The sequence below is a fragment of the Callorhinus ursinus genome, unplaced genomic scaffold (assembly GCF_003265705.2).
Source record: "Callorhinus ursinus isolate GAN/ISIS: 27379988/994484 unplaced genomic scaffold, GSC_fseal_2.0 scaffold70, whole genome shotgun sequence".
Lineage (NCBI taxonomy): Eukaryota > Metazoa > Chordata > Mammalia > Carnivora > Otariidae > Callorhinus > Callorhinus ursinus.
In genome coordinates, this window is record NW_027397132.1 from 4285230 (window position 1) to 4308112 (window position 22883).

The 22883-nt window shown below is 56.4% G+C and overlaps 1 protein-coding gene across 2 annotated transcripts in view; it reads left to right on the plus strand.

The window, feature by feature from the left end:
* CARD11 (caspase recruitment domain family member 11) overlaps positions 1–22883 on the plus strand; it is a 108282-nt gene that overhangs the window by 74415 nt on the left and 10984 nt on the right. For both annotated transcript variants that reach the window (XM_025863604.2, XM_073886347.1), the window contains exons 3-20: positions 2763–2975; positions 4564–4701; positions 5801–6126; positions 8992–9171; positions 10060–10212; positions 10604–10729; positions 11198–11395; positions 12728–12901; positions 13615–13666; positions 15227–15309; positions 16419–16519; positions 17432–17484; positions 18880–19012; positions 19401–19602; positions 19829–19955; positions 21338–21578; positions 22165–22261; positions 22579–22674. In XM_025863604.2, the coding sequence (XP_025719389.1) occupies positions 2763–2975; positions 4564–4701; positions 5801–6126; positions 8992–9171; positions 10060–10212; positions 10604–10729; positions 11198–11395; positions 12728–12901; positions 13615–13666; positions 15227–15309; positions 16419–16519; positions 17432–17484; positions 18880–19012; positions 19401–19602; positions 19829–19955; positions 21338–21578; positions 22165–22261; positions 22579–22674 (2693 nt within the window). The remainder of the gene's footprint in view (positions 1–2762; positions 2976–4563; positions 4702–5800; positions 6127–8991; positions 9172–10059; positions 10213–10603; positions 10730–11197; positions 11396–12727; positions 12902–13614; positions 13667–15226; positions 15310–16418; positions 16520–17431; positions 17485–18879; positions 19013–19400; positions 19603–19828; positions 19956–21337; positions 21579–22164; positions 22262–22578; positions 22675–22883) is intronic.

Genomic DNA, 22883 nt, shown 5'->3' on the forward strand with positions numbered 1-22883 from the left:
CACAACTAACCAACTAACATCATACTTAATGACAAAAAAAAAAAAACGGACACTTTTCCCCTAAGATCAAGAACAAGACAAGAATGTCTCTTCTTGCCACTTCTATTTAATATTGTGCTGGAAGTTCTAGCCAGGGTGGCTAGACAAGAAAAAGAAATAAAAGGTGTCCAGATTGAAAAGACAGACATAAAACTATCTAACTGCAGGTGACATTATCTTGTATATAGAAAATCACAAGAAATCCACTAACAAACTATTAGAACTAAGAAATTATTTCGGTAAGGTTGCAGAATGAGAGATCAATATAGAAAAATCAATTATATGTCTATACACTAGCAGTGAACATTCCACAAATGAAATTAAGAGAACAGTTCACATGTACGATGTCATCAAAAAGAATAAAATACTTAGGAACCCATTTAGCAAAAGATGTGCAAGACTTGTCCACTGAAAACTATAAAACATTGCTGGAAGAAATTAAAGACCTAAACTAATGAAAAAATACCCCATATTCATGGGTCATTATCTTATGATCTCTAAATCGATCTACATGTTCAATGGATTCAGTATCGAAATCCCAGCTACCTCTTTTTGCAGATATTGACAGACTGATCCTTAAATTCATATGGAATTGCAAGGGGCTGTGACAAGCCAAAACAATGTTAAAAAGGAGGAACAAGGTTAGAGTACTCATACTTCCCAATTTCAAAACTTAACTACACATCCACAGTAACGAAGACAGTATGGTGCTGGCATAAATACAGACATATAGACCAATGCAATAGAATCAAGAGTCCAGAAGTAAACACAGTGAGTTGATTTTTGAAAAGATGCCAAGGCCAATCAATGGAGAAAGAATAACTTTTCAACAAATTATGCTGGGACAACTAAATATCCACATGTGAAGGAACACAATTGAACCTTTACCTCACACCATACACAAATATTAATTCAAAATGCATCATGGACCTAAATGTAAGAGCTAAAATGATAAAAATCTTAGAAAAAATAGAAACAAATCTTCACAGCCTTGGGGTAGGCAGTGGTTTTTAGATACACACCGAAAGCACAAGTGAAAAAAGAAAAAAATAAACTGGACTACATCAAAACTAAAAACTTTTGTGCTACAAAGAATACCTTTAAGAAAGTGAAAATATAACCAAGAGAATGGGAGCAAATACTTACAAGTCATATATCTGATAAGGGACTTATGTGCAGATCGCATAAAGAATTCCTACCACTCAATAGTAAAGACAAACGACCCAATTTAAACCTGGGCAGAGATTTTGAATAGACATTTCTCCATATACAAATGGCCGGTATGCACATGAAAAGATGATAACATCATTAGTCATTAGAGAAATACAAATCAAAACCACACTGAGATACCACTTGCCACCCACTCAGATGGCTATAATAAAACAGACAACCACAAATGTTGACAAGGATGTGGATAAATTAGAACCCTCAAACATTGCTAGCAGGAATGTAAATTGTTGTAGGCACTTTGGGAAGCAGTTTGGCAGTTCCTCAAAATGTTAAAGATGGGCTTTCTGGGGCACCTGGGTGGCTCAGTCGGTTAAGCGTCTGCCTTCAGTTCAGGTCATGATCTTGGGGTCCTGGGATCGAGCCCCGCATCGGGCTCCCTGCTCAGCGGGGAGCCTGCTTCTTCCTCTCCCTCTGCCCCTCCCCCCTCCCTGCTTGTGCTCTCTACTCTCTCCGGTGCTCTCTCTCAAATAAATAAATAAAATCTTTAAAAAAAAGAACATAGGTCTACATAAAAACCCATACATGAATCTTCATAGCAACATAATTTATAACAGCCAGTAAATAGAACCCACCCACCAAAATGTTCACCAACGGATGGGTAAATAAGATGGGATATAGCCATACAATGAAAAATTATTCATCAGTAAAAAGAAATGAAGTACTGAAACAACGTGGATGAACAGTAAAAACATTATGCTTAGTGAAAGAAGCCAGTCACAAAAGACCACATGTTGTAGGATTCCACTTACATGAAATGTCCAGAATAGTAAATCTATAGAGACAAAGTAGATTAGTGGGCACCTACCACTCGAGGAGCAGGAACTGGGGGGGGGGGGGGGCGGGGATGGGGTGGTGTCCGCTAAGAGGGATGGAGTTTCTTTTGGGGTTGATGATGAAAATGTTCTAAAATTTATTGTGATGGTTGCACAACCCTGTGAATACACTAAAAACTACTGAATTGTACACATGGAATTTTTAAGAGGTGAATTGTATGGTACATGACTTATATCCCAATAAAGCTGTTTTTTAAAAAAATGAACGAATTTTATATATATATCAATGTAGATAAACTTAAAAAAGGTAGAGAAAAAAACAAGTTGAAAAAGGAAACAAGGAAGCATACAATATGATGTCTTTTATGTGAAACTGTAAAACAAAAAGCAGTAGTATATATTGTTAGGGGGGAAGATAAATTCTTAGTAAGGTATAAAAACTTGGATGGAAAGGATATACTCCAACTGAAAAATTTCCCCTCTCTATAAATAATTTCTTTAAAATTTTATGGTTTATTTGTCCATTGTTTATGTGTAATATATAAAGAAATATATATCTATGTTCATATCCTTTCCTTTCTTAAATAAGAGGTGAAATACCATATGTACTTTACTTTTTTTTTAACTCGACAATATATTCTAGAGATCACTCTAAAAGAGTTTCTGGAGCTATTCCAGCGAGGCTCCTTTATTAACCTTGTTGGGGCTTCTGTCCAAAAGGAGGAGGGCCAGAGATGGATGACTATATGGAGACACTGAAGGATGAGGAGGATGCCTTGTGGGAGAATGTGGAGTGCAACCGGCACATGCTGAGTCGCTACATCAACCCAGCCAAGCTCACCCCCTACCTGCGCCAGTGTAAGGTCATTGATGAGCAGGATGAAGACGAAGTGCTCAATGCACCCATGTTGCCTTCCAAGATCAACCGGGCAGGTAATTTGAGGAGCCACCCTAGAGGAAAGGGTGGGCGACCTCTTGTGGCAGCTTCCGGAAATACCCCGTAGTTGGCTGTACCAAAATGACGTTACTCTGGGTCAGGAATTTTTTAAACGGGGTCCACGGACTTCTGCCCACCCCTCCTCCCCCACCGAGCTCTCTACGTATAGAACTGAGAGGGCCCATGAACTTGGTTGGGGGGAAATTACATCTTTATTTTACTAGCTTTAACCGAGATTCAGCGTTTCCATCCATTCTGAATGTAGGTAGGCGATGAATCACAGTGGGGATTAGCAATACCTGTGACTTTGTCAACAATAAAATTACAGATAACTTCATACCACATTACAGCTGTTACAGATCTTCCAAAATAGCATTTACACTCATCTTACCCTCAAAATTACAGTAGTTATTAGACCTGCCAAGAGATCGTGTTATTAATGCATTAGTGAAGAAGCACTTTTATTGCTGAATCTCAAATTTAATATTTGATAACGGTATCTTATTAGAACCGATTCCCTTCATAATCCAATTCCTTTTTATCTGTTTAAAAATATTCTGAGAAGGGGTCCACAGGCTTTTCCAGACTGTCTAGGGGTCCGTGACACTTTATCACATTCTTCAAAGGTAGTAAGTGTGGCTTGTAAAACTTGGTTTTACGTACATATGCGTGTATATTACACCTCTCTGTGTTCGCGCATGTGTGTATAGGTCACAATGTAAAATATCTTTCTCCCTGTGGCTCCCCGTTGAAAAGGTTTGATACTTTTTTTTGATACTTCCCCACAGTAGGACTGGCGATAAGTAGCTCATCTGCTGTGACTCTCTTTCGCACACATAACAGACATCACTAATCACAGCTCGGGTTCCTAATGAGCTTGGATGTAACTTTACAATCCTCAACACAGTGCTCCAGGCAGCTTCGCCACAGAATCCATTAACACAAGACGACACGTATTTGTTATGTCTATCCTGGGACCTCAAGGGAAGAAAAATCTGAAAAGAAAATGTTTGAGGATGGGGCAAGAAATGTAAATATTAAGTGGAACCAGAAACCCAAAATGCCAGGCAAGTTACATTTAGGTTAAAGATGTTTCTGGACTATGAGATACCCAAAGATTATGGAGCTGTGCCTGCTTCCCATGACTTTTCCTAGCTCTCCACCCGAAGATTTGTCTTCCTGCCCGGAGTCTCAGAGAGCCATGCATTACTCTGTAATTGCTTTGTACTTCCAGCCTCCTTCAATCACAGAAGAGCTGGTGCCTGTATGGTTAATTTCTGTGCCGGTCAACTGGGAGGCTCTTTGAAACTGTTGGTCTCCCATAACTGCAATTCCATTTATCCTGGTTCTACCAATTTCTTAGAGAAAGGAAAACTAACAGCCACCGAATCCCTGTTGAGGGCCTGGCACTTTGATTTATAGTATCTGGACTCCCAGATACCACTCTCGAGTGAAAAGAGTGTGGTGAGACTGATTTCTTAGAGTTTATTGAGGGATAGGAGTCCAGGGTAAGGCTGGACATGGAGACTTGCATCCGATCAGAAGGGCACTCTTCTTCTCACCGGGTGATTTCCGTTCCGCTAGGCCGACTGTTGGACATTCTACATACCAAGGGCCAAAGGGGCTACGTGGTCTTCTTGGAGAGCCTGGAATTTTACTACCCGGAACTGTACAAACTGGTGACTGGAAAGGAGCCTACCCGGAGATTCTCTACCATTGTGGGTAAGTGGCTTTGCCATCAGGAGCCTTTGAACTCTGGCCGGAGTGTGTGTGTGTGTGTGTGTGTGTGTGTGTGTGTGTCCGTTGAGGGGACAGTTCCCCAAAGCTATGAATCGATGACGTTAGGAGAGTGTTCCTGTGGCACTTGTGGGCTGTCCACCACTCATTTCTGCCTGCCGATCAAAGAAAGGTAGGTGACACAGACAGACCAGAGTCGGAGCCAAGAGAAGTGGGTGTTTGTGGAACATCCTCCATGAATGTTGGTGGGGCCGGGCAGAAATTCCTGCTGCCCTCCGGATCCTGTGCTTGCCTTGACTATTGTCTTGCCAGCAACCCTGAGCCGGAGCCCTCGGTAACCTCCTCGCAACTTTCCTCCCTAAATATTCCTGAATCACCCTTCTCTGCACCTCCACCACTACCCCAGTCCAGACTCCTCCAACCCCATCCACTCTACATCCAGTCCTGCTCTGCTCCATGCTTTCTCCACCCCTCATGTTGCCCTCCTTGCTGAAAACCTTTGGTGGTTTTCCACCGCATCCAACTAAACACCCATGTCTTTAATGGAGCCCACAAGAACCCTATATGGTCCAGCCCCTGCTCGCGCTCCCAGCCTCCCCCTTCCGCCTCTCTGCCTCTCCGGACTCCAGCCACTTTGGTCTTCCTTCAGTTTCTGAAACGTGCCAAGTCCCCCCTTCCTCCCTGTAGGGCTTCGGCAATGTTTTTCCACCTTCCCAGGACGTGCTTTCCCTCCTCGACGTTTCAGCTCAACTATCAGGAGCCTTGCAACCGGGCCGCCGGCCAGGCTGGATCTGGCCCCCGCTGCCCACCTTCACAGCCCCTGCGCTTTTACTTTGCAAAATCCTCTCTATCTGTAGTTCTACTGGTGCATGATCATCCGCTGTTTTACCGGCTGTCTCCCTTCGGAGACTGTAAGCTCTACCAGGACCAAGGCTGTCCTGCCCACTCTGAGCGCCCAGGGCCTCAAGAGCTCGGTGCAGTGCTGGTGTGTACGCGAGTGAGTGAGCGAAGGCCTGACCCCCACCGCACACCTGGGGCCCCCTTGGCCCCCCCCCCGGGCCTGACGAGCGCCCCCTCTCCACAGTGGAGGAGGGCCACGAAGGCCTCACGCACTTCCTCATGAACGAGGTCATCAAGCTGCAGCAGCAGATGAAGGCCAAGGACCTACAGCGGTGCGAGCTCCTGGCCAAGTCGCGGCAGCTGGAGGACGAGAAGAAGCAGCTCACCCTGACTCGAGTGGAGCTGCTGACCTTCCAGGAGCGGTACTACAAGATGAAGGAGGAGCGTGACGGCTACAACGACGAGCTGGTCAAGGTGAAGGACGACAACTACAACTTGGCCATGCGCTACGCCCAGCTCAGTGAGGAAAAGAACATGGCGGTCATGAGGAGCCGAGACCTCCAGCTCGAGGTGAGCAGTACGCGCGGGCGGGGCAGGGCGGGGCCGCGTGGGCAGGTGCACACAGGCGCACGTGGGCCCCCAGAGCTTCTCACTCAGCTAGGGGAGGGGTTGTGGGGGATGCTGCGCTTTGGGGGGCACCTAGATCCACCATGCGCATGAACACAACAACCCAGGGAGGCTTAGCGTGACAGCCGAGGGCCCAGGGCCACCATGCGCATGTGCAGACGTGCGCACACGGACCCAGTGGGGCTTCCCGCCACATGCTCAGCCCACCCCCTCCTACCCCGCCCCACCTCCGCCCCACCTCCGCCCCAACCACCAGGTGCGTGTGCAGGCATGCGCACATAGCCCCTCGGCAAAGCCCGGTGAGGGGGAATGTGGAGAACGAGACCTTGAGTGACCCTCAGGAAATTCAGCGAGGAGACGGACCCAGCACTTGGCTCCGTGGAGACTGAGGTTTTTGAGGCCGGGACCCTGCCCTTCCCAGCTGTATCCACAAAGCTCAGCATGGCCCTGTGGGACAGTCAGTGTACTTATCAATGAACAATCCACCAGCCAAGTGATTCATGTCATTGATGAGTTTACCTCCAAAATGGAGAAGGGGAAGGGAATTTGCTTAACTCATCCAACCTTTTTATTTATTGAGGGCCACCATGCACCAGGCTCTTTTCCAGGGATGCATAACTCAAGACCAAGGCTCTGCTGTCGCAGAGCTCACATTCTAATCAGCAAACAAATACATAAACACCTGGTAATAATAAGTGCTATTAAGAAGAGGGAAGGAAAAAGTATAAGGATAGTGAGTGAGGGAAGCGACTTTTTTTTTTTTAAAGATTTATTTATTTGAGAGAGAGAGAAAGAGAGAGAGAGCACGAGAGGGGGGAGGGTCAGAGGGAGAGGCAGGCTCCCCGCCGAGCAGGGAGCCCGATGCGGGACTCGATCCCGGGACTCCAGGATCATGACCTGAGCTGAAGGCAGTCGCTTAACCAACTGAGCCACCCAGGCGCCCGGGAAGCGACTTTTAAACAGGATGGTCAGGAAGGGTGTCTGAGAAGGGGACACAGGGAAGACAGGGAGGGAGCCAGCCATGCAAGGCTCAGGGGAAGAGCAAAGAGCAAATGAAGGGCCCAAGTAGGGGGCATGCTTGGTGTTTCTGACCATCAAGAGAGCCAGTGGGGCTGGAGCCAACTGAGCACGTGGCACAGGGAGGTGGCCAAGGTCCAGATCGTAAGGGCAGGGTAAGAACTCTGGAATTCATTCCAGTTGTGGTGGGAAGCCACTGAAGGATTGAGAGCTGGAGAGTGACAACTGATTTATATCTAGAAGGATTACTCTGGCTGCTGGGTGGAAAATAGACTCGGAATATTTATTAAGCACCTGCCATGTGTAAGGCACAGTGCTAAGCACGGTGGGGGACATGGGGATAAATAACCTGATTTCTGCTCAGATCACTTACAATTTAGGTGAAGCAGACAGATCAGTAAACAATCCATTGGAATTCAGGTGACTTGAGTCAGTGGCATGGCGGGCAGTAGAGGGTTTCCGTCAAGAGCACGGGCTTTTAAAGCCTATACATTTGAGTTCGAATCTGACTCGGGCTTCTGGCTTTACTGCTTACTTGGCTTTTGGCCTGTTTTCCTCACTTATACATGGCAATCGTGTAAAATCATTCCTGTACCCCAGGGTTGCTGAGCCACAGCCCATGTCTTTGGCAAAGTGGCTGACCCAGTAAGCACCCCACAGTGCCGGCACTCCGTGCCCCCTTGGATGGGACGGGGGATCTGGACCCAGGACCGGGCACCTGGGCTGACCTTCTAAGATGCCAAAGAGGACTTTTTTTTTTTTTTTTGGCATGACCAGGAGGAGAGGTTTCTATGCTGCTGTAGCTAGGATTCGGAGATGTTAGCCTGTGACAGCGACTTAGAAATTTCTCTCCTAGGACTTTGTCCTACGTTATATTTCCCTGGTGATATCGGAATAGTGGGACGCATGTCTAGAACTTGAAAGAACATCTGGCCAGCTGAGTCCCTAGGTCATTTCTGAGCCCCAGGCTGCTTCCCTGTATGCCTCTTCCTTCCTCCCCTTCCACGGGGGCTCAGTGCTTTCCTTGCTAAAGTCACCACCCTCTGCCTGCCAGGTACCTTGCAGTATTCTCCCCGTAAACCTAGATTTGTAAAAGGGCGCTCGCCCCTTTGGTGCCTCCCTTTCCTGCAGCTGTTGAAGACACGCTTGATGTGCGTGTTCTGTAAGGTCGATCAGTTTGGAGAAGCAGACAGTCACAAAGGGCTACAAAGTCTTCTCTTGGGCCCCCTTCCTGACACTCACCTCGCCAGGGCAGAGCTCCGCAGATCTCCACTTGTCACATTTCCAGATGTGGTAACCGCCTCCTCCAGGAAGCCACTCTTCCAGCCCTGAGCGTGGGTCCTTTAGGCCAGAGATGCCGTGAACCCAGAAGGCCTCACACTGTCCTTTTCACAGTAGTGCCGTTTGTCTGAATAGAATTTTGTGGGAAACCCACAAGGACAAACCTGTGCTGGTTGCTCTGGGATAAAGTCAGGGCGCGGGGCCCAGAACCCAGAGCCCGTGGCCGCCTCACTCCCTGTGATAACGTGGGTTCGTGAGGGGAGTCCCCCAAGTTCTCTACGGGACAGATAGCCCCTTTCAGGATGTTCCTAAATTAACAAATCGGGAGCTCTTCATCAACAAGGTGGCACTTTGTTTTATGACAAAAGGTTTCTTTGAGCCTTTCTCCGTCGCTCACTGGAAGAAGGGGGGGTGGGCGTCACACAGGTTACGCGGCAAGTCCGCTGGGCATCTGGGGGAGCATTGCCTCTCCCAAGTGTTGCCTGCCAAATGCACCCTTGGGCGTTTCAGATTGACCAGCTAAAGCACCGGCTGAATAAAATGGAGGAGGAGTGCAAGCTAGAGAGGAACCAGTCTCTGAAGCTCAAGAATGATATTGAGAATCGGCCCAAGAGGGAGCAAGTCCTGGAGCTGGAGCGGGAGAACGAGATGCTAAAGACCAAAATCCAGGAGCTGCAGTCCATCATCCAGGTGCGGGCTGGGGCAGGGCAGTGGATGGAAGGGGCAGCCCCTGGCCTGGGAGTGCATCCCCCTTGCTGACCGCGGGGCCCCCGGCAATCCACGTCATCCCTGGGTGACCTTCGTGTCCGCGCTCGGTAAGGTGGGGGGCCGCCACACTACCCGCTCGTCAGAGACGCGACATCATGTGAGATGACACTTGTGATCTCACGGAGCCCCTGCCCCAGGCTCTGGGAGACAGGGACGGCCGGGAGACCAACTTCCCCTTAAAGATCCCAAGAAATGCACCTCTCAGCTCTGCGTGATTTGTTAAAACGTCTAGTGCCTCCCCGCGTTTCTCATCGCAGACTCGTTTTCGGGTATGAAGGAGGAAGTAGCTGAGAAGTAACATCCCCCAAACACATCTACAGGGAAAGAAAGAAGGCTTCCCCTCCCCTTCCTCCAGAATTATAGGATTATTCCCCCAGGATTGGCTGCCTGGTGTTTAAGGTGCGGATTTGGAGCAGAGAATGAATCCCGGTTAATCGAAGCAGGTTAACTGATATTTCAGGGGATGCATCTGGGCGGCAGAGCAGTCCTCTCTTTGTTGGCACCTATGAAGTGTTTGGAGAAGCAGGAACTGCTTTTCTCGGCTCTGATAAGAGCTAGAGCAGAACAATAGGCATTGGGATGTTCCTGAGCAGAAGCAGGTTTTATGCTTCTTTCCAGGTGATAAAATTCTTAAATAATAAGCTGCTTAAGGACCCCAAGAGGCAGGGACTCTTTCTCTGCTTCCCTAGCACAAAACCTGCTCTCCCAGCGTCTGTCGCTGGCTCTGTTGTCCCCCCGCCGGCCTCCCGGGTGCCCCTGGCTCCCCGCCCCGCCCCCAGCATGGTCAAACCTTCCCACCCACCCGCCCAGGCCGGAAAGCGCAGCCTGCCGGACTCGGACAAGGCCATCCTGGACATCCTGGAGCATGACCGCAAGGAGGCTCTGGAGGACCGGCAGGAGCTTGTCAACAAGATCTACAACCTGCAGGAGGAGGTCCGCCAGGCAGAGGAGCTGCGGGACAAGGTGGGAGCGCCCCACAGCAGCATCCTGCGCCCCCCACTCCTGGCCAGTACACCAACGTGCATTTGCAAGAGCTCCCCAGCCCCCACTCTCTTCTGGGGACTAGGTTTCGGTGCCAGCATGAGCCCCGCGCTGTGATTTGTGAATTACTGTACCACCCCAGCACCTGCCTTCCCCCTCCTGACCACAGCCCATGTGAGGGCACACAGTGCCCTGTCCCCCCTCCACATTCCCTTGCACACAGTAGGTATGAAGCAAATCTCAGCTGGCTGACTGCCCTACAGCTGCGGCCCTGCTCTCCGGAGAGCTGACCCTCGGGGAGGGACAGGCCAGCAGGGACGCGCGGCTGGGAAATCGCTGGCCCCGGGCCCTGATCTCTCCCCGTTGCTTGCAGTACCTGGAGGAGAAGGAGGACCTGGAGCTCAAGTGCTCGACGCTGGGCAAGGACTGTGAGATGTACAAACACCGCATGAACACGGTCATGCTGCAGCTGGAGGAGGTGGAGCGCGAGCGGGACCAGGTACGGCAGGCACCCGCATACCGTGGGGGCCTGAGCCGGGCTCCAGCAGGCCCTACGACGGCGCGCGGTCCCCAGAGTCAGACAGCCACGTTCAGGCTCGGTCACTCATCAGGTGTGTGGCTGCAGCCGGCTCCGCCCCGTGGACGCCTCCGTGTCCTCGTCTGTGATATGGGAGTAATAAGACAACACCACCTGCTAGGGGCGGGGTGCGGGCTCCGAGAGACACTGCCCCGGGGCTCTCGGCACAGTGCCCGGCTCCAGCCAGGGCAGGACACATGGCAACTGTGATGCGGACTGTCGGGGAAGGGAGCGACTTAAACGCCCAAGAGTTGGGGTTAAGAAAAGAGCCCCGGGGTTGGGAAGCAGGTGTCCAGACGAAGAGCGCGTCCCGGGTCTGATTTGGTTGGGTCGGGGTGAAGAACCAAAGTGGCCCTGCCCTCCCCGCTCCCCCCCTCCCACCCCCGGTAGGCCTTCCATTCCCGGGACGAAGCGCAGACCCAGTACTCACAGTGCTTAATCGAAAAGGACAAGTACAGGAAGCAGATCCGAGAGCTGGAGGAGAAAAATGACGAAATGAGGATTGAGATGGTCCGGCGGGAAGCCTGCATCGTCAACCTGGAGAGCAAGCTCCGGCGCCTCTCCAAGGACAGCAGCGGCCTGGACCAGGTGGGGCGGGCCGGGCCGGGCCGGGCCGGGCCGGGCTGGACGTGGCCCCGGGCGCCTGCAGCCAGGTGCCTCCCCACGCCGCGGCCCCTCCCAGGATAAGCCCTGTCCTTGACCCTCCTGCACGGCACACCACTCAGTACACACTGTGAATTTTGAACTTGGAAAATGCAGGGTAAAACCCTGTCATGGCCACTTGCTAGACAAGTGACTTCACCGGGTAGCCTCAGCTCCTTCTCAGTTGACCGCAGCTGCCCACTAGCCTCCCGTTGCCACCACCATGTGGACGGTCACTGGGCGTCAGACGCCCCGCGCCCACTGAAGCCCCCGGTGCCTGTGAGGACACTGTCCTTTACGGACGGTACAACGCTCGGAGTTCATGTCACCGCAGGGCCCCGGGGACTCAGGGTTGAGTGGACGCTGCCATCGAACAGACCATTACGGTCCTCATGCACCAAGGAAGGAGCCCGGACCCTAGCAGCTGGGGGCACCCCTGGCCAGTGGCCTGGGGAACCTGGGGCGAGACCCTCAGCGGACCCAAGTCTAGCGCCAGGGGTCAATCCAGGAACGTGTTGTTTCGATACAGTGTTGTGAATCACAAGCAGTTCTGGGCGGTTCCGCCGTCCGTAAGGGGGGAGGCAGGGACGGGCAGGTGACAGGCGGGCAGTTGACAGGCGGGCGGGTGACGGGCGGGTGACAGGTGGGCAGGTGACAGGCGGGCAGGTGACGGGCGGGTGACAGGTGGGCAGGTGACAGGACGGGCGGGTGACAGGATGGGCAGGTGATGCGCCGGGAGGCGTGGCAGCAGATAACAGAGTCGGCTTGTGGGCTGAGGCCCTTCGTTGTTTTTCTGGGACCTCGAGGCGTTTTGTGCAGGGAAGTAAGGCCGAGAGTTCGCGTTGGAGGGCAGCGGCAGGAAGGTTGTGTGGTTGGGCAGCTGGAAGTTACCGGCTGCCCCTGCAGCTGGGCCCCAGGCAGTGGCTAGAAAGCACCAGTACGAGGCCCGAGCTGCTCTGTTAGGTTCTGTGTTTGCAGCTCAGGCCCAGGGCTGCCCCTCGGGACGTGAAGGCAGCCCGTCAGACCCCAGGGGCCATCGCTTTACTGCCGCGAACACCACAAAGCGGGGGGAGACGGGGACCGGAGGCTGGTGACGAGAAGCGAGTGGGGCCAGAACGACGAGCCTGGGCCTCGTGGCCGGGGTGGGGGGCGCGACGCGGGGACCCGGGAGATGCGCGGGCCGTCCTGAGTTCGAAGCTGGGGCCCCAGGGAGGGCCGCCCGCCGACAGGGGCCGCTCGTCCCGCCGCATCACTGGCGCTGGCCTCTCTCTGCCCCAGAGTCTGCCCAGGAACCTGCCGGTGGCCATCTCTCAGAATTTTGGGGATGCCAGCCCCAGGACCAACGGGCAGGAAGCTGACGACTCGTCTACATCGGAGGAGTCCCCAGAAGACAGCAGATACTTCCTGCCCTACCACCCGCCCAAGCGCAGGATGAACCTGAAGGGCATCCAGGTACTGGTGCGGACGGGCAGCCGTGGGGCCACTGCTGGACGGGACTCGGCCTTGCCGGCCTCACCGATGGGAATCCCGCCAGCCCCAGCTTTCTCCCCGTTTGCTTCCACACATCCTCCCTCCGCATAGCCCAAGTCAGAGAGAAAATGAAGTAAGCGTTTCGAAATTCAATCGTTTATTCAGCACATAGGTATTGAGCGTCTGTCCCGTGTGCATTGACGTTAATGGCTTGGGGGAGGCCTGCGGGGGGCGGGGGGCTGGAGTTAGAGCGGCAAACCTGTCCACTCCGCTCAGTGTCCAGGGCCGTCCGTGGCTCCCTCTTCAGGAGGAATGAGTGCGGGAGATCATCTCGCGTGAGGGGGGCCGGGCAGCGCAGGGTGGTCCCCCCAGGAAGCACCAGCACCTTGTGCTTTCCGGAAAATTCCCCTGTGTCCTGTACCCGGTTGTGCTGGGCCTCACGCCCGCACACGCGCCTTCCCCGGCCGCCGCTCTCGGCTCTGGTACCAGCTGAACCACGTGGTGCCACCTCCCGGGACAGGGGGGTGGGGGGGGGCACCGTGCCAGCCGATGCCATGCAGCCCGGGGTGCGGGCATCACACGCCGTCGGGGCTCCTGGGGCCACACGGGCTTCCTCCGTTTATTCCCTGCCTCCGCTGCCACGAGTCTCGGGCCTTGTCTGATGTCAGACCGTTGCTTTCCCCTCTGTCTTGCAGCTGCAGAGAGCCAAATCCCCCATCAGCCTGAAGCGAACCTCAGATTTCCAAGGTTGGTGCACGCCCAGACCCCGCTCCTGTCTGTCTGTCCGTCTGCCTCTCTCCCGGCCCTTTTTTTTCCCATTGTGATGATCAGTCCCGTGCATTCAACCTGGGACAGGCCTGGAGGCCCCGGGTGGAGGCGCGTCTGATGGTAGTTAACACTCCTTGTCAGGGGACAGGGCAGGAGCTACGAAGTAGAAACGTGCCGTCTGGGGCACACACACGCGCACACGCGCGCAGCTCGCACACGCACTGAGGTCGGCCCTGGGCCCCGGATATACCACAGCCGGACTTGGCGCTTCTGCTCACGGCTTGTCAGCAGGAGGCGGGCTCGACCGTCCTTCCAGGCTTTCGGCCGGATGGTCTGGGTCCAGCTGTGAGCCCCTAGTTCTCCAAGACACGGCGTCTTCAGAACCCGTCACTAGTTCTCACTGTGACTCTCAGGGGACAGTTGGCTAGTGAGGAAATCAAGCACCTACTGTGTGCCAGGTGCCCCTGGGCCCACACGGACGCTCTGGAGCCCTGTGTCAGAGTGAGGACGGAGAAGGTGGCTGTGGACACCAAGGAAGAGTGGATGGAGGAGGGCTGGAGAAAGATCCGTCAAGAAGACACAGTCTCTGGAAGGCCGTTCAGGACAGAACAGGGAGCAGGGGCAGGGTGGAGGAGCCTGGCGTGCTGCCGTTTTAGAGCTCAGAGCAGGGGAATGCCGGGAGCGAGGCTCCAGGTCACAGGGCAGGAGCTCCGTGCTGAGGATGTGCACCCCTCCCCGGTCTGGGGGGGGGCAGGGGAAGGAGGAGTCCAGAGCAAGACCTGGAGGAGCCCGGAGGTGGGGGTCCATCCACCCCTCTCATTGCCAGTTCAAGTACCTCTAGAACTTTCTTTGTCAGAAGGGAGGTGTAAAGGGCCTGAGGCCTGTGGGAGAAGTGTTTGCCCCAAGAAGAGGGACGGGGGGAGAGCAGGATGACAGAGCTTCTGGACCCTCCACAAGCCTTTGCCACTGGCTAGGGTGATGTGTGCAGGTGTCGGACTGTTCACGCACAAGCTATGGGGTGGGGGGTGGACAGGCGGGAGAGCCGGCTCTCCTGCACAGCAAGGCAAGGGCTGAGAAGTGTGCGCAAAACCCCAGAGACAGCCCCCGAAGGAGCCGGAGGGGCACCTGGGGTGGGGCTTACTGAGGAGGCGACAGACTCTGCCCCAACCGGCCCCTGTCTCCAGTCGGCCTGTCCAGTGGAGACGGTGGGATGGGGTCCCTGGGCAGGGACGTCTCCACTCTACAAGACGCACGCGCCCCTCCCTGCTGTTCCACAGAGCGCCAGGTGGGGCCCCCGCCTGAGTCCTCAGAGACACAGGACATCGTCCCGCCTCTACTGAGGTTGCCCGGGGCCTGGCCACGGCAGGACGCGCTGGTGTGCAAGACCGGACTCCCTCCTGCGAGCCTACGGCTGGGGGAACGGGAGGAGGGAGGACAGGCCACCCAGGCAGGACAGCCCCCGGGCGCTCGGTGCCCGCGGGGGCTCTCAGTGCCCTCTTCCGTGCCTTTCCCCTCTGCTTCCTGTCTCCGCGAGGACAGGGCGAGGCCATGAAGAAGAAGGCACGGACGCCAGCCCCAGCTCCTCCAGATCCCTGCCCATCACCAACTCCTTCTCCAAGATGGTAAGCGGGGTCCCCAGCACGCCCCCTTCTGGCTCAGAACCCACCAGCAGCCCCCGCCCCTCCATCTGCCTCTGCAGGCCTGCCCCCTTGCTTTGCACTCCGTGCAGGCCTGTGAGCAGCATCACTCCGGGGGGGCTTGCAGCCCAGACCCTCCTTATGTTTATTTAAAGATGTTTCCACTGGCTCACCGCATATTTACACCTTCTCGCGGCCTTCTTTCCCAATTTAACACTCGGTGGGAGGGAAGAGATGGGCCTCTGAGGAGCCATAGGGAACCACACAGGCAGCCGCTGAAAATTCTACAGCGACTTCAGGCCCTGCGCCTCCCTTCCCCAGCCCGTCCCCCCCCCCCGCCCCCTCCCCTGCAGGGCCCCAGCCCCTGGATCCAGCGTCCCTCCCCTCAGGCAGGCAGCAGAAGGCATGGGATTAGAGATTCTAACCCCAGAGGCGAAGCCCTGGGAAGCTTGTCAGCTCGGCTTCCAAAATCAGGCCCTGCTTCCAAAATCAGGCCCTGGGGGCTGCAGGGGTTTGATAAGGAACAGCTCCTGTCTGCTTGCAGCTCTGGGGGGCGAAATCCAAGGCTCTTATTTAAGGCAGCCCTTGCCAGGAGCCAGCAGGCCTTCTTTCAAAGGGTCGTCCTCCAGCAGCCGTGTGGCCTGCGGGACATTTGTCACAACGGCCACCACCACCAGGCCCCTCGGGTCTTCCTCTCATCCAGAGTAGGTGCCCAAGGCCGGCGCAGCCGGGGGGCCATGGAGCTCAGCCTGTGCAGGGTACAAGGCACCACCCTGCCCACCCCCCATCTCCCCCAGCCTCCGCGGACTCCCGCCTGCATCCTCCCTGCCCCTGCCCAAGGCAAGCAGATGTGCAAGCAGATGTGCGCCAAGCTCAGTGCTCAGCAGCTGCCCTAAGCTGCCCCAGGCTGAGCGCAAGCCTTCTCTGGCCAAGGTGGCTGCTGAGAACCAGCTTTCCCTGGCCGCCTCGGGGACGGGGACCTATCGGCGTTGAATTTAGCCCCCTTGTCTGTAATAGTTATGCCCGCGGAGGCACGGGCGTGTAAATACCCGGCTCCCCATAGTGCATCTGTGTCATCCGTCTGTGTTTCAAAGCAACCCCACCGAAGCCGCTCCAGCATCATGTCCATCACGGCCGAGCCCCCCGGAAACGACTCTATCCTCAGGCGCTACAAGGAAGACGCGCCTCACCGCAGGTGGGTGGCCAGAGGAGGCAGGAGGGTGCCCCCCGGGCCCCTCCGCAACCGCTCACTCAGCCTTGCGCCAGCCTTGAAAGGTAGGCAGGATGCTGCCCACTTTACCGATGAGGCCGAGGCTCAGAGAAGGCGTGTGGCTAGCTACTAAATGTCGACGCCTCCGTCGGTGTGCCCCCCGCTGCCCGGAAATCAGTTTTTTTCTGCCCAAGAGTGGTAGACCCCAGGAAGAGCCTCCCCATTCCTGCTTCCCCTCCCCCGTCCTCATCTCTGGGAAACCGTCCGCATGCCCAGCTGGGAAAACCACAGTGGAGGAATTCCCTGGGCATTCAGCTGCTACTGAATTCGGCTGGACGTCAGGCACCTCACCCTCGGCATAAGGGATCCCTTGGGAGCTTCCAGAAGGGCTGGTGGCACCTAGTGGCCTGCAGGGTGGGATCCACATCTCCGACCTGCCCACGGCCTGCTGTGGGCCTCGTTGCTCTACAGCAAGAACCCCTCATGGGGAACTTGGAACTTGGGGAGCACCTCCCGTCCTGTGTGAAGGGCATGCTCAGCTGGGTAGGCCCGTCCCACGAGGCAGCCTGAGCTCAAGTGGATGCTCAGTCCCCTGTGTCAGGAAGAGAGTGAGTGGGAAGTAGCCGGTGGGGCTGTCGGGGACGCTGCTGACCAGCCCGTTGTGAGCCTCCTCACACCGGCCACCTGGGACACCCCGTCCTCCAGCGGAGCACCCAGCCTTGTCCAGCCCTCCATCCACCTTCCCCCCAGCCCATGCTGCCCTCTGCAAGGCAAGGCCTCTCGGAAAGCCGGAATGTTCCAGAATCTTCCCCCACCGTCAGCCACTGCACACGGCCTGGAGAGCTCCCACGCTCACAGGCACTCCCCCATCCCCACCCCCCCCCTTGTGTCTTGCAGCACAGTCGAGGAAGACAATGACAGTGGCGGGTTCGATGTCTTGGACTTTGACGGTAGGTACCCGGTGGTTCCCAGAGGCATACCGGTGTGGTGGTCACCTGCCGTCCGGCAGGAGCATGACCACGTCACCCACGCCCCTGACCCTCCAGCTCGGGGCAGAGCCCTGCGCCTCAGGTCCTCAGGAAATGCGTGCGGTGTGGCTGTCAAGAGGGCAGAAAGAGTCCGTCCCCCCCGAGACTGGAGGTGTGGGGCAGACAAGCCCTGGGGAGACCGAGGGTAGGCAGCCGTTCTACACTAGCCCCACGGCAGAGCCAGTGTGACGGAGGGGATGCTCCCTGGGCCCAGAACGAGCTGTGCAGAGAGCCGGGAATGAGGGGAGCCGCGGCCCCTTACAATTGGGGGGGGGTCCGGTTCAGCCCAGCGCACATGGAGCCCCCACACCTCACCACGCCTGGGGCCCGGGACACAAGGACTCAGGGCCCCGGGTCCTTGCACTGGCCGACACCCAGGTGGTATAGCTGTGATGTACCAACCCCGAGCCCCTGCCTGGGTGGGCAGAAGACAGAGGGCCGGGAAGGGCCTCCTTCAGAGGCCTCCGGGAGATGACCCCGTGCCTCCGGTGGCCCCTGCTCCTCCTCAGCTGGAAGCACAGGGGCTGGCCCAGACTCCCACAGGTGGGACCTGCCAGCCTTCTCATTCCCAGGCTTCCCCGACCCTGCCTGCACCCTCAGCGGCTCAGGCTGCCGGCAGATACGATGAAGGATTAGCAGCTCTCCCTAATTGGGGACTATCAGGAGCTTTCAAGTGTTAAAGAGAGGTTAGCACCTAATAGAGGCTGGGTCATGAGAAGAATTAAAGGAGTTTTGGCAAGGGGAGAGCTCAAAAGAGAATTCTGGGCAGCCATCCAAGGCATTCTGCAGCGTCAGGACAAATGCCCGTTGCAGAGAAGCCTTGTTATCAGCCCAGAGCCGGGTTTGCACCTCCTCCATCCCAGCGCCTGGGCAGTGGGGAGTGGGGGGTCTTCCCCCCCAAGTCCTCGGGGTCCCGCTGAGTTGGGAAGAGGGGGCTTCTGCCCTCGGTGTAGGCTCTGCCCTTCGTGCCCTGCCCCAGCCCGCAGGCCTAGAAGTGGCAGATGGTAAGACCTAAGGTGGTCCCGAGATGAAAATATGGACCCCAATTCAAAAGCAGAATGGGTGTGAGCTGGTGCAGACCCCTTTCCCAGGTACAGAAACGTGAGTCTTAAAAAGCAGGTAGCTGGTGAGGCTTCCCATAAGAAGGGACTCAGAGGCAGGGGCACGGCTCTCCGGAAGAAGATTCATTCAGCGCAGCACCGGCTGCAGGCCTCCTGGCCCGGGCCCAGCGGGAGAATTTCCTGGGAGGCAGGCGGGGAGGAGTAGGGGCCGTCCTCCCTGCTCTGCGGGTCCTCATGTGCGCCGGCCCTTTTGCAGATGACAGTCACGATCGCTGCTCCTTCGGACCCCCGTCCGTCCACTCCTCCTCCTCCTCCCACCAGTCCGAGGGCCTGGACGCCTACGACCTGGAGCAAGTCAACCTCATGTTTAGGAAGTTCTCTCTAGAAAGGTACAGTGGTCGCGGGAAGGGGGAGCCAGTGCTGGGGGTGGGAATGGCAGGGTAAAGGCCAGTCACCCCCAAGATTGCCCCAAAACCATCCACCTCCCCCGGATTCTAGAATCAGAGTCCAGGAACCATAGTGTCCCAGAGCCAGAGAGCACCCCCCACCCCCCGACCCCCGGCCCCCGACCGGGCCTGGAGAGGGAGGGGCTTGTCCAGGGCCACCCAGAGAGGCAAGGGGGCAACCCTCGATGTGCGACCGGCCCCCGCCCCACCTGAGACTTTCTGCTGGGCTGGAAAGCCAGGTGGGAAGAGGGGAGGACCCTGCCCTCAGAGGCCTGCCCCGTGGCGTGTCCTAATCACAGCTGCCTAACCACTGTTTCCTTCCCTGACCCAGGCCCTTCCGGCCATCCGTCACGTCCGTGGGGCACGTGCGGGGTCCCGGGCCCTTGGTGCAGCACACCACGCTGAACGGCGACAGCCTCATCTCACAGCTCACCCTGCTCGGGGGTAACGCGCGAGGGAGCTTCGTCCACACGGTCAAGCCGGGCTCCCTGGCCGAGAAGGCCGGCCTCCGCGAGGGCCACCAGCTGCTGCTGGTGAGGGGCCGGGGACGGCCAGGGGAGGTGGCGCGCACACACCGGTGCACGCACGCCATCGCACGGGGAGGCAAATGAGTTTAAGTGGGATGCTTCCTTGGCTCTCGGCGACATTGAGTTGGTCGCTGTCTGGGGAGAGGTGTTTTTGTTCCCGGGCGGGGCGGCCCCACCCCTGCAGCCCTGCCCGCCCGTGGACCGCGAAGAACAGCGTGTCTCTGATATCTAGCTGGAAGGCTGCATCAAAGGCGAGCGGCAGAGCGTCCCGTTGGACACGTGCACAAAGGAGGAGGTGCACTGGACCATCCAGAGATGCAGCGGCCCCATCACACTGCACTACAAGGTCAACCAGGAAGGTAAAGCCACACTCACCCGCACTCGGCCACGACCAGCAGGACGGCCCATGTGGGGGTGGGGGCTTGGACAGGGCTGGGGTCACGGCTCCTCTGTCTGGGCAGTGAGCACCAGGCTCTGTCTTCCAGTTCCCAAAGTCTAAGCCCCCATTCTCACCTCCGGGTGGTTTTTTCCTGCATGATTATGTCTGCAGCTGGATCTTATTTTTAACCACTAGGGCTCATGAATGTTTCAACAGAGCATAAATAGCCACTTTCTCTCTAGCCTCTCCCCACTGCTGCTTTGCTAGCCTGCACTCCTTCCCGGCAGTGCCCAGTCAGTGCAGAAGATGATCCCGATGCTCTGTCCCCACACACAGGGCGCAACCTCCTCCCCCCCCCCCCCCCCCACTCGGGCAGGCTCCTCCCCTCTTCCCACCTGGCTTTCCAGCCCAGCAGAAAGTCTTTGGGCGGCGCCCTGCCCACTGGCCGGCAGCGTCCCCAGAGTTGTAGCCATGTGATCCAGAATTCAGGGCAGGAAAGGTCCCCGCCTAGCAGGGTCCCGTCTGTAGGGCCTTTCTCTGAGGGGGTAGAGAGTTCAGAGAGTGATGGGGGTTAACCCTGACCAGGGCAGTGGGAAGGACCCGACCAGGGATCCCCTGCTTCTCTGGGAACATTGATCAGACAACCCTGTGGGTTCAAGCCTCCCCCGGTGTGTGTGGCGCGGACACACTGGGCCTGGCTCTTAGGACTCTTGTAGCTTCCACCGTGTTAGGCGACTCTGTGCGTGCGGGGCTGATTTGGGGCTTTCTATTATGGATTTATGTTACAGACATTCAGTTTGCTGGATTTATTGTATTCGCGACTTATGCCCCGTTTCCTTCCAAAGGGATTTGTAAAAACTCATACTATAGAGGACGGTGGCGTTAAATAAGGTTAAAAGAACATGCACCGTGGTCCCACCACTTGGGAAAACCTTTGGGCGGTATCTAGAAAGCTACATGGATAGAAAATCAAGGACCTAGTGATTCTACTTCTGTGAGTAGAGCCAGGAAAAACTAGTGCACATGTCCACCAGAGACACGTATGAGACTGTCCACAGCAGAGTGACCCGTCACAGCCAAAGCCTGGGAACGGCTCAGATGTGCACACAGGAGAAGGGGTAAATGAATGCGTGGAGGGCATGAAGATCGTAGCCGAGGTCCTAGATTTGTTGCAACTTGGCACAAAACTTAGCTGTGAGCTCCTGGGCAACCAAGACAAAGAGGGAAACCCACACAGGACACCGGGGAGTCCCCGCGAGCTCTAAGAGGAACGTGCCATGCGGGCGCATCTTTGCGGGCGGCGAGGAGGGAATTTGCGCCTGGAGGTTCTTGGCAGTTCCTTGACCTTCCCTCTTTGCACAGGGTACCGGAAGCTGCTGAAGGACATGGAGGAGGGCCTGATCACCTCGGGGGACTCCTTCTACATCCGGCTGAACCTGAACATCTCCAGTCAGCTGGACGCCTGCTCCCTGTCCCTGAAGTGTGATGACGTTGTGCACGTCCGCGACACCATGTACCAGGACAGGCATGAGTGGCTGTGCGCACGGGTCGACCCCTTCACGGACCACGACCTGGACGCGGGCACCATACCCAGCTACAGCCGGTGAGGCCGGAGCCGGTGCCAGGCGGGGCGGGGGGGTGGGTGGTGGTGAGGGGGCTGCCGCCCAGCAGAGGGACTCACAGGGGGGCCGTTGCCTGCTGACCAGTGAGGCCCCCCCCATTCCCTCCTCCTCCTGAAGCCTCCCCTGCCTGCCCGGGGATATTGCTCCCTTAAGTACTGTTGCTTCACTCACGCCCCGGGAAATCCTCCTTCGGTCATCGCCGGGGAATGCCAGGCTCTCGGTTTTATGGCCCTTTGCTAGTCGTGGCTGGCGTTGCCACAGGCCACCTGCCTGACAACCTTACGTAATTATACAGCGGTAGCTCATTGGTTAGACGCGGCAGGTGTCTGTAAAGCACCTGTGGACTCCGGCGATCGCTCAGGCCAGCGCTGTGAGGTCAGCATCGGCAGACCCCACGTCCCAAGGCTCGGGGGAGTGGCTTAGCCTCAGTCTGCACTGGCCATGGGACTCAGGCCGAGCTGCCCGGGGCGCCATGTCCTCCCTGGGGTGCCCCCGGGTCCCAGAGCTCCCCCGGCGCAGGGGCAGGCCCGGCCCTGAGGTTCTGCCCTCCCCTCCCGTCTCCGCCAGAGCCCAGCAACTCCTCCTGGTCAAGCTGCAGCGTCTGATGCACAGGGGCAGCCGAGAGGAGGTGGACACCACCCACCACACCCTGAGGGCGCTCCGGGTAGGTCCCCCAGTGGATTACGGGGACTTGGTTCCTCGGGGATGGCACAGCCCCTCCAGGAGGAGGGACCTCGGGGACCAACCCCTCGCCGGGAGGCAGCCCTTCCCCTGCGTCTCTGGTCTCTGCTAGGGCAAGCCTCGGGTCGCCCCTTGCCCGCCAAGCTTGCTCCCCTTCTGGAATGCCTTGGTTCCACGACTGGCACTCTCACCCTTCACACCGAGGGGGCTTGAGGACGCATCCCTGGTTCTCGGCGGCCTCCGTGGGCTCTGACGTCCTGCCGAGCCCAGTGCGTCTGACCGACTGATAACTGATTTCAGAACACCCTGCAGCCCGAAGAGCCGCTTTCCACCAGTGATCCCCGAGTCAGTCCCCGCCTCTCTCGAGCAAGTTTCCTTTTTGGCCAACTCCTTCAGGTAAAGCGCCCCAGAGCGCCTCCTGACTTTTCTTCGCAATCACGTTTTGCTATGGCTTGCCCTCTCGCTGCCGAGAAGACCTGATCAAAATAACTGTGCTTTGTGTTTGTACCCCACTTGCAACTGCTCACAATGCCTCACATTTCCCATCCCAGTGTATCCTCACAGTGACAGGTCGGTAGACAGTCTCTGCACCTGTTGGAAGCAAC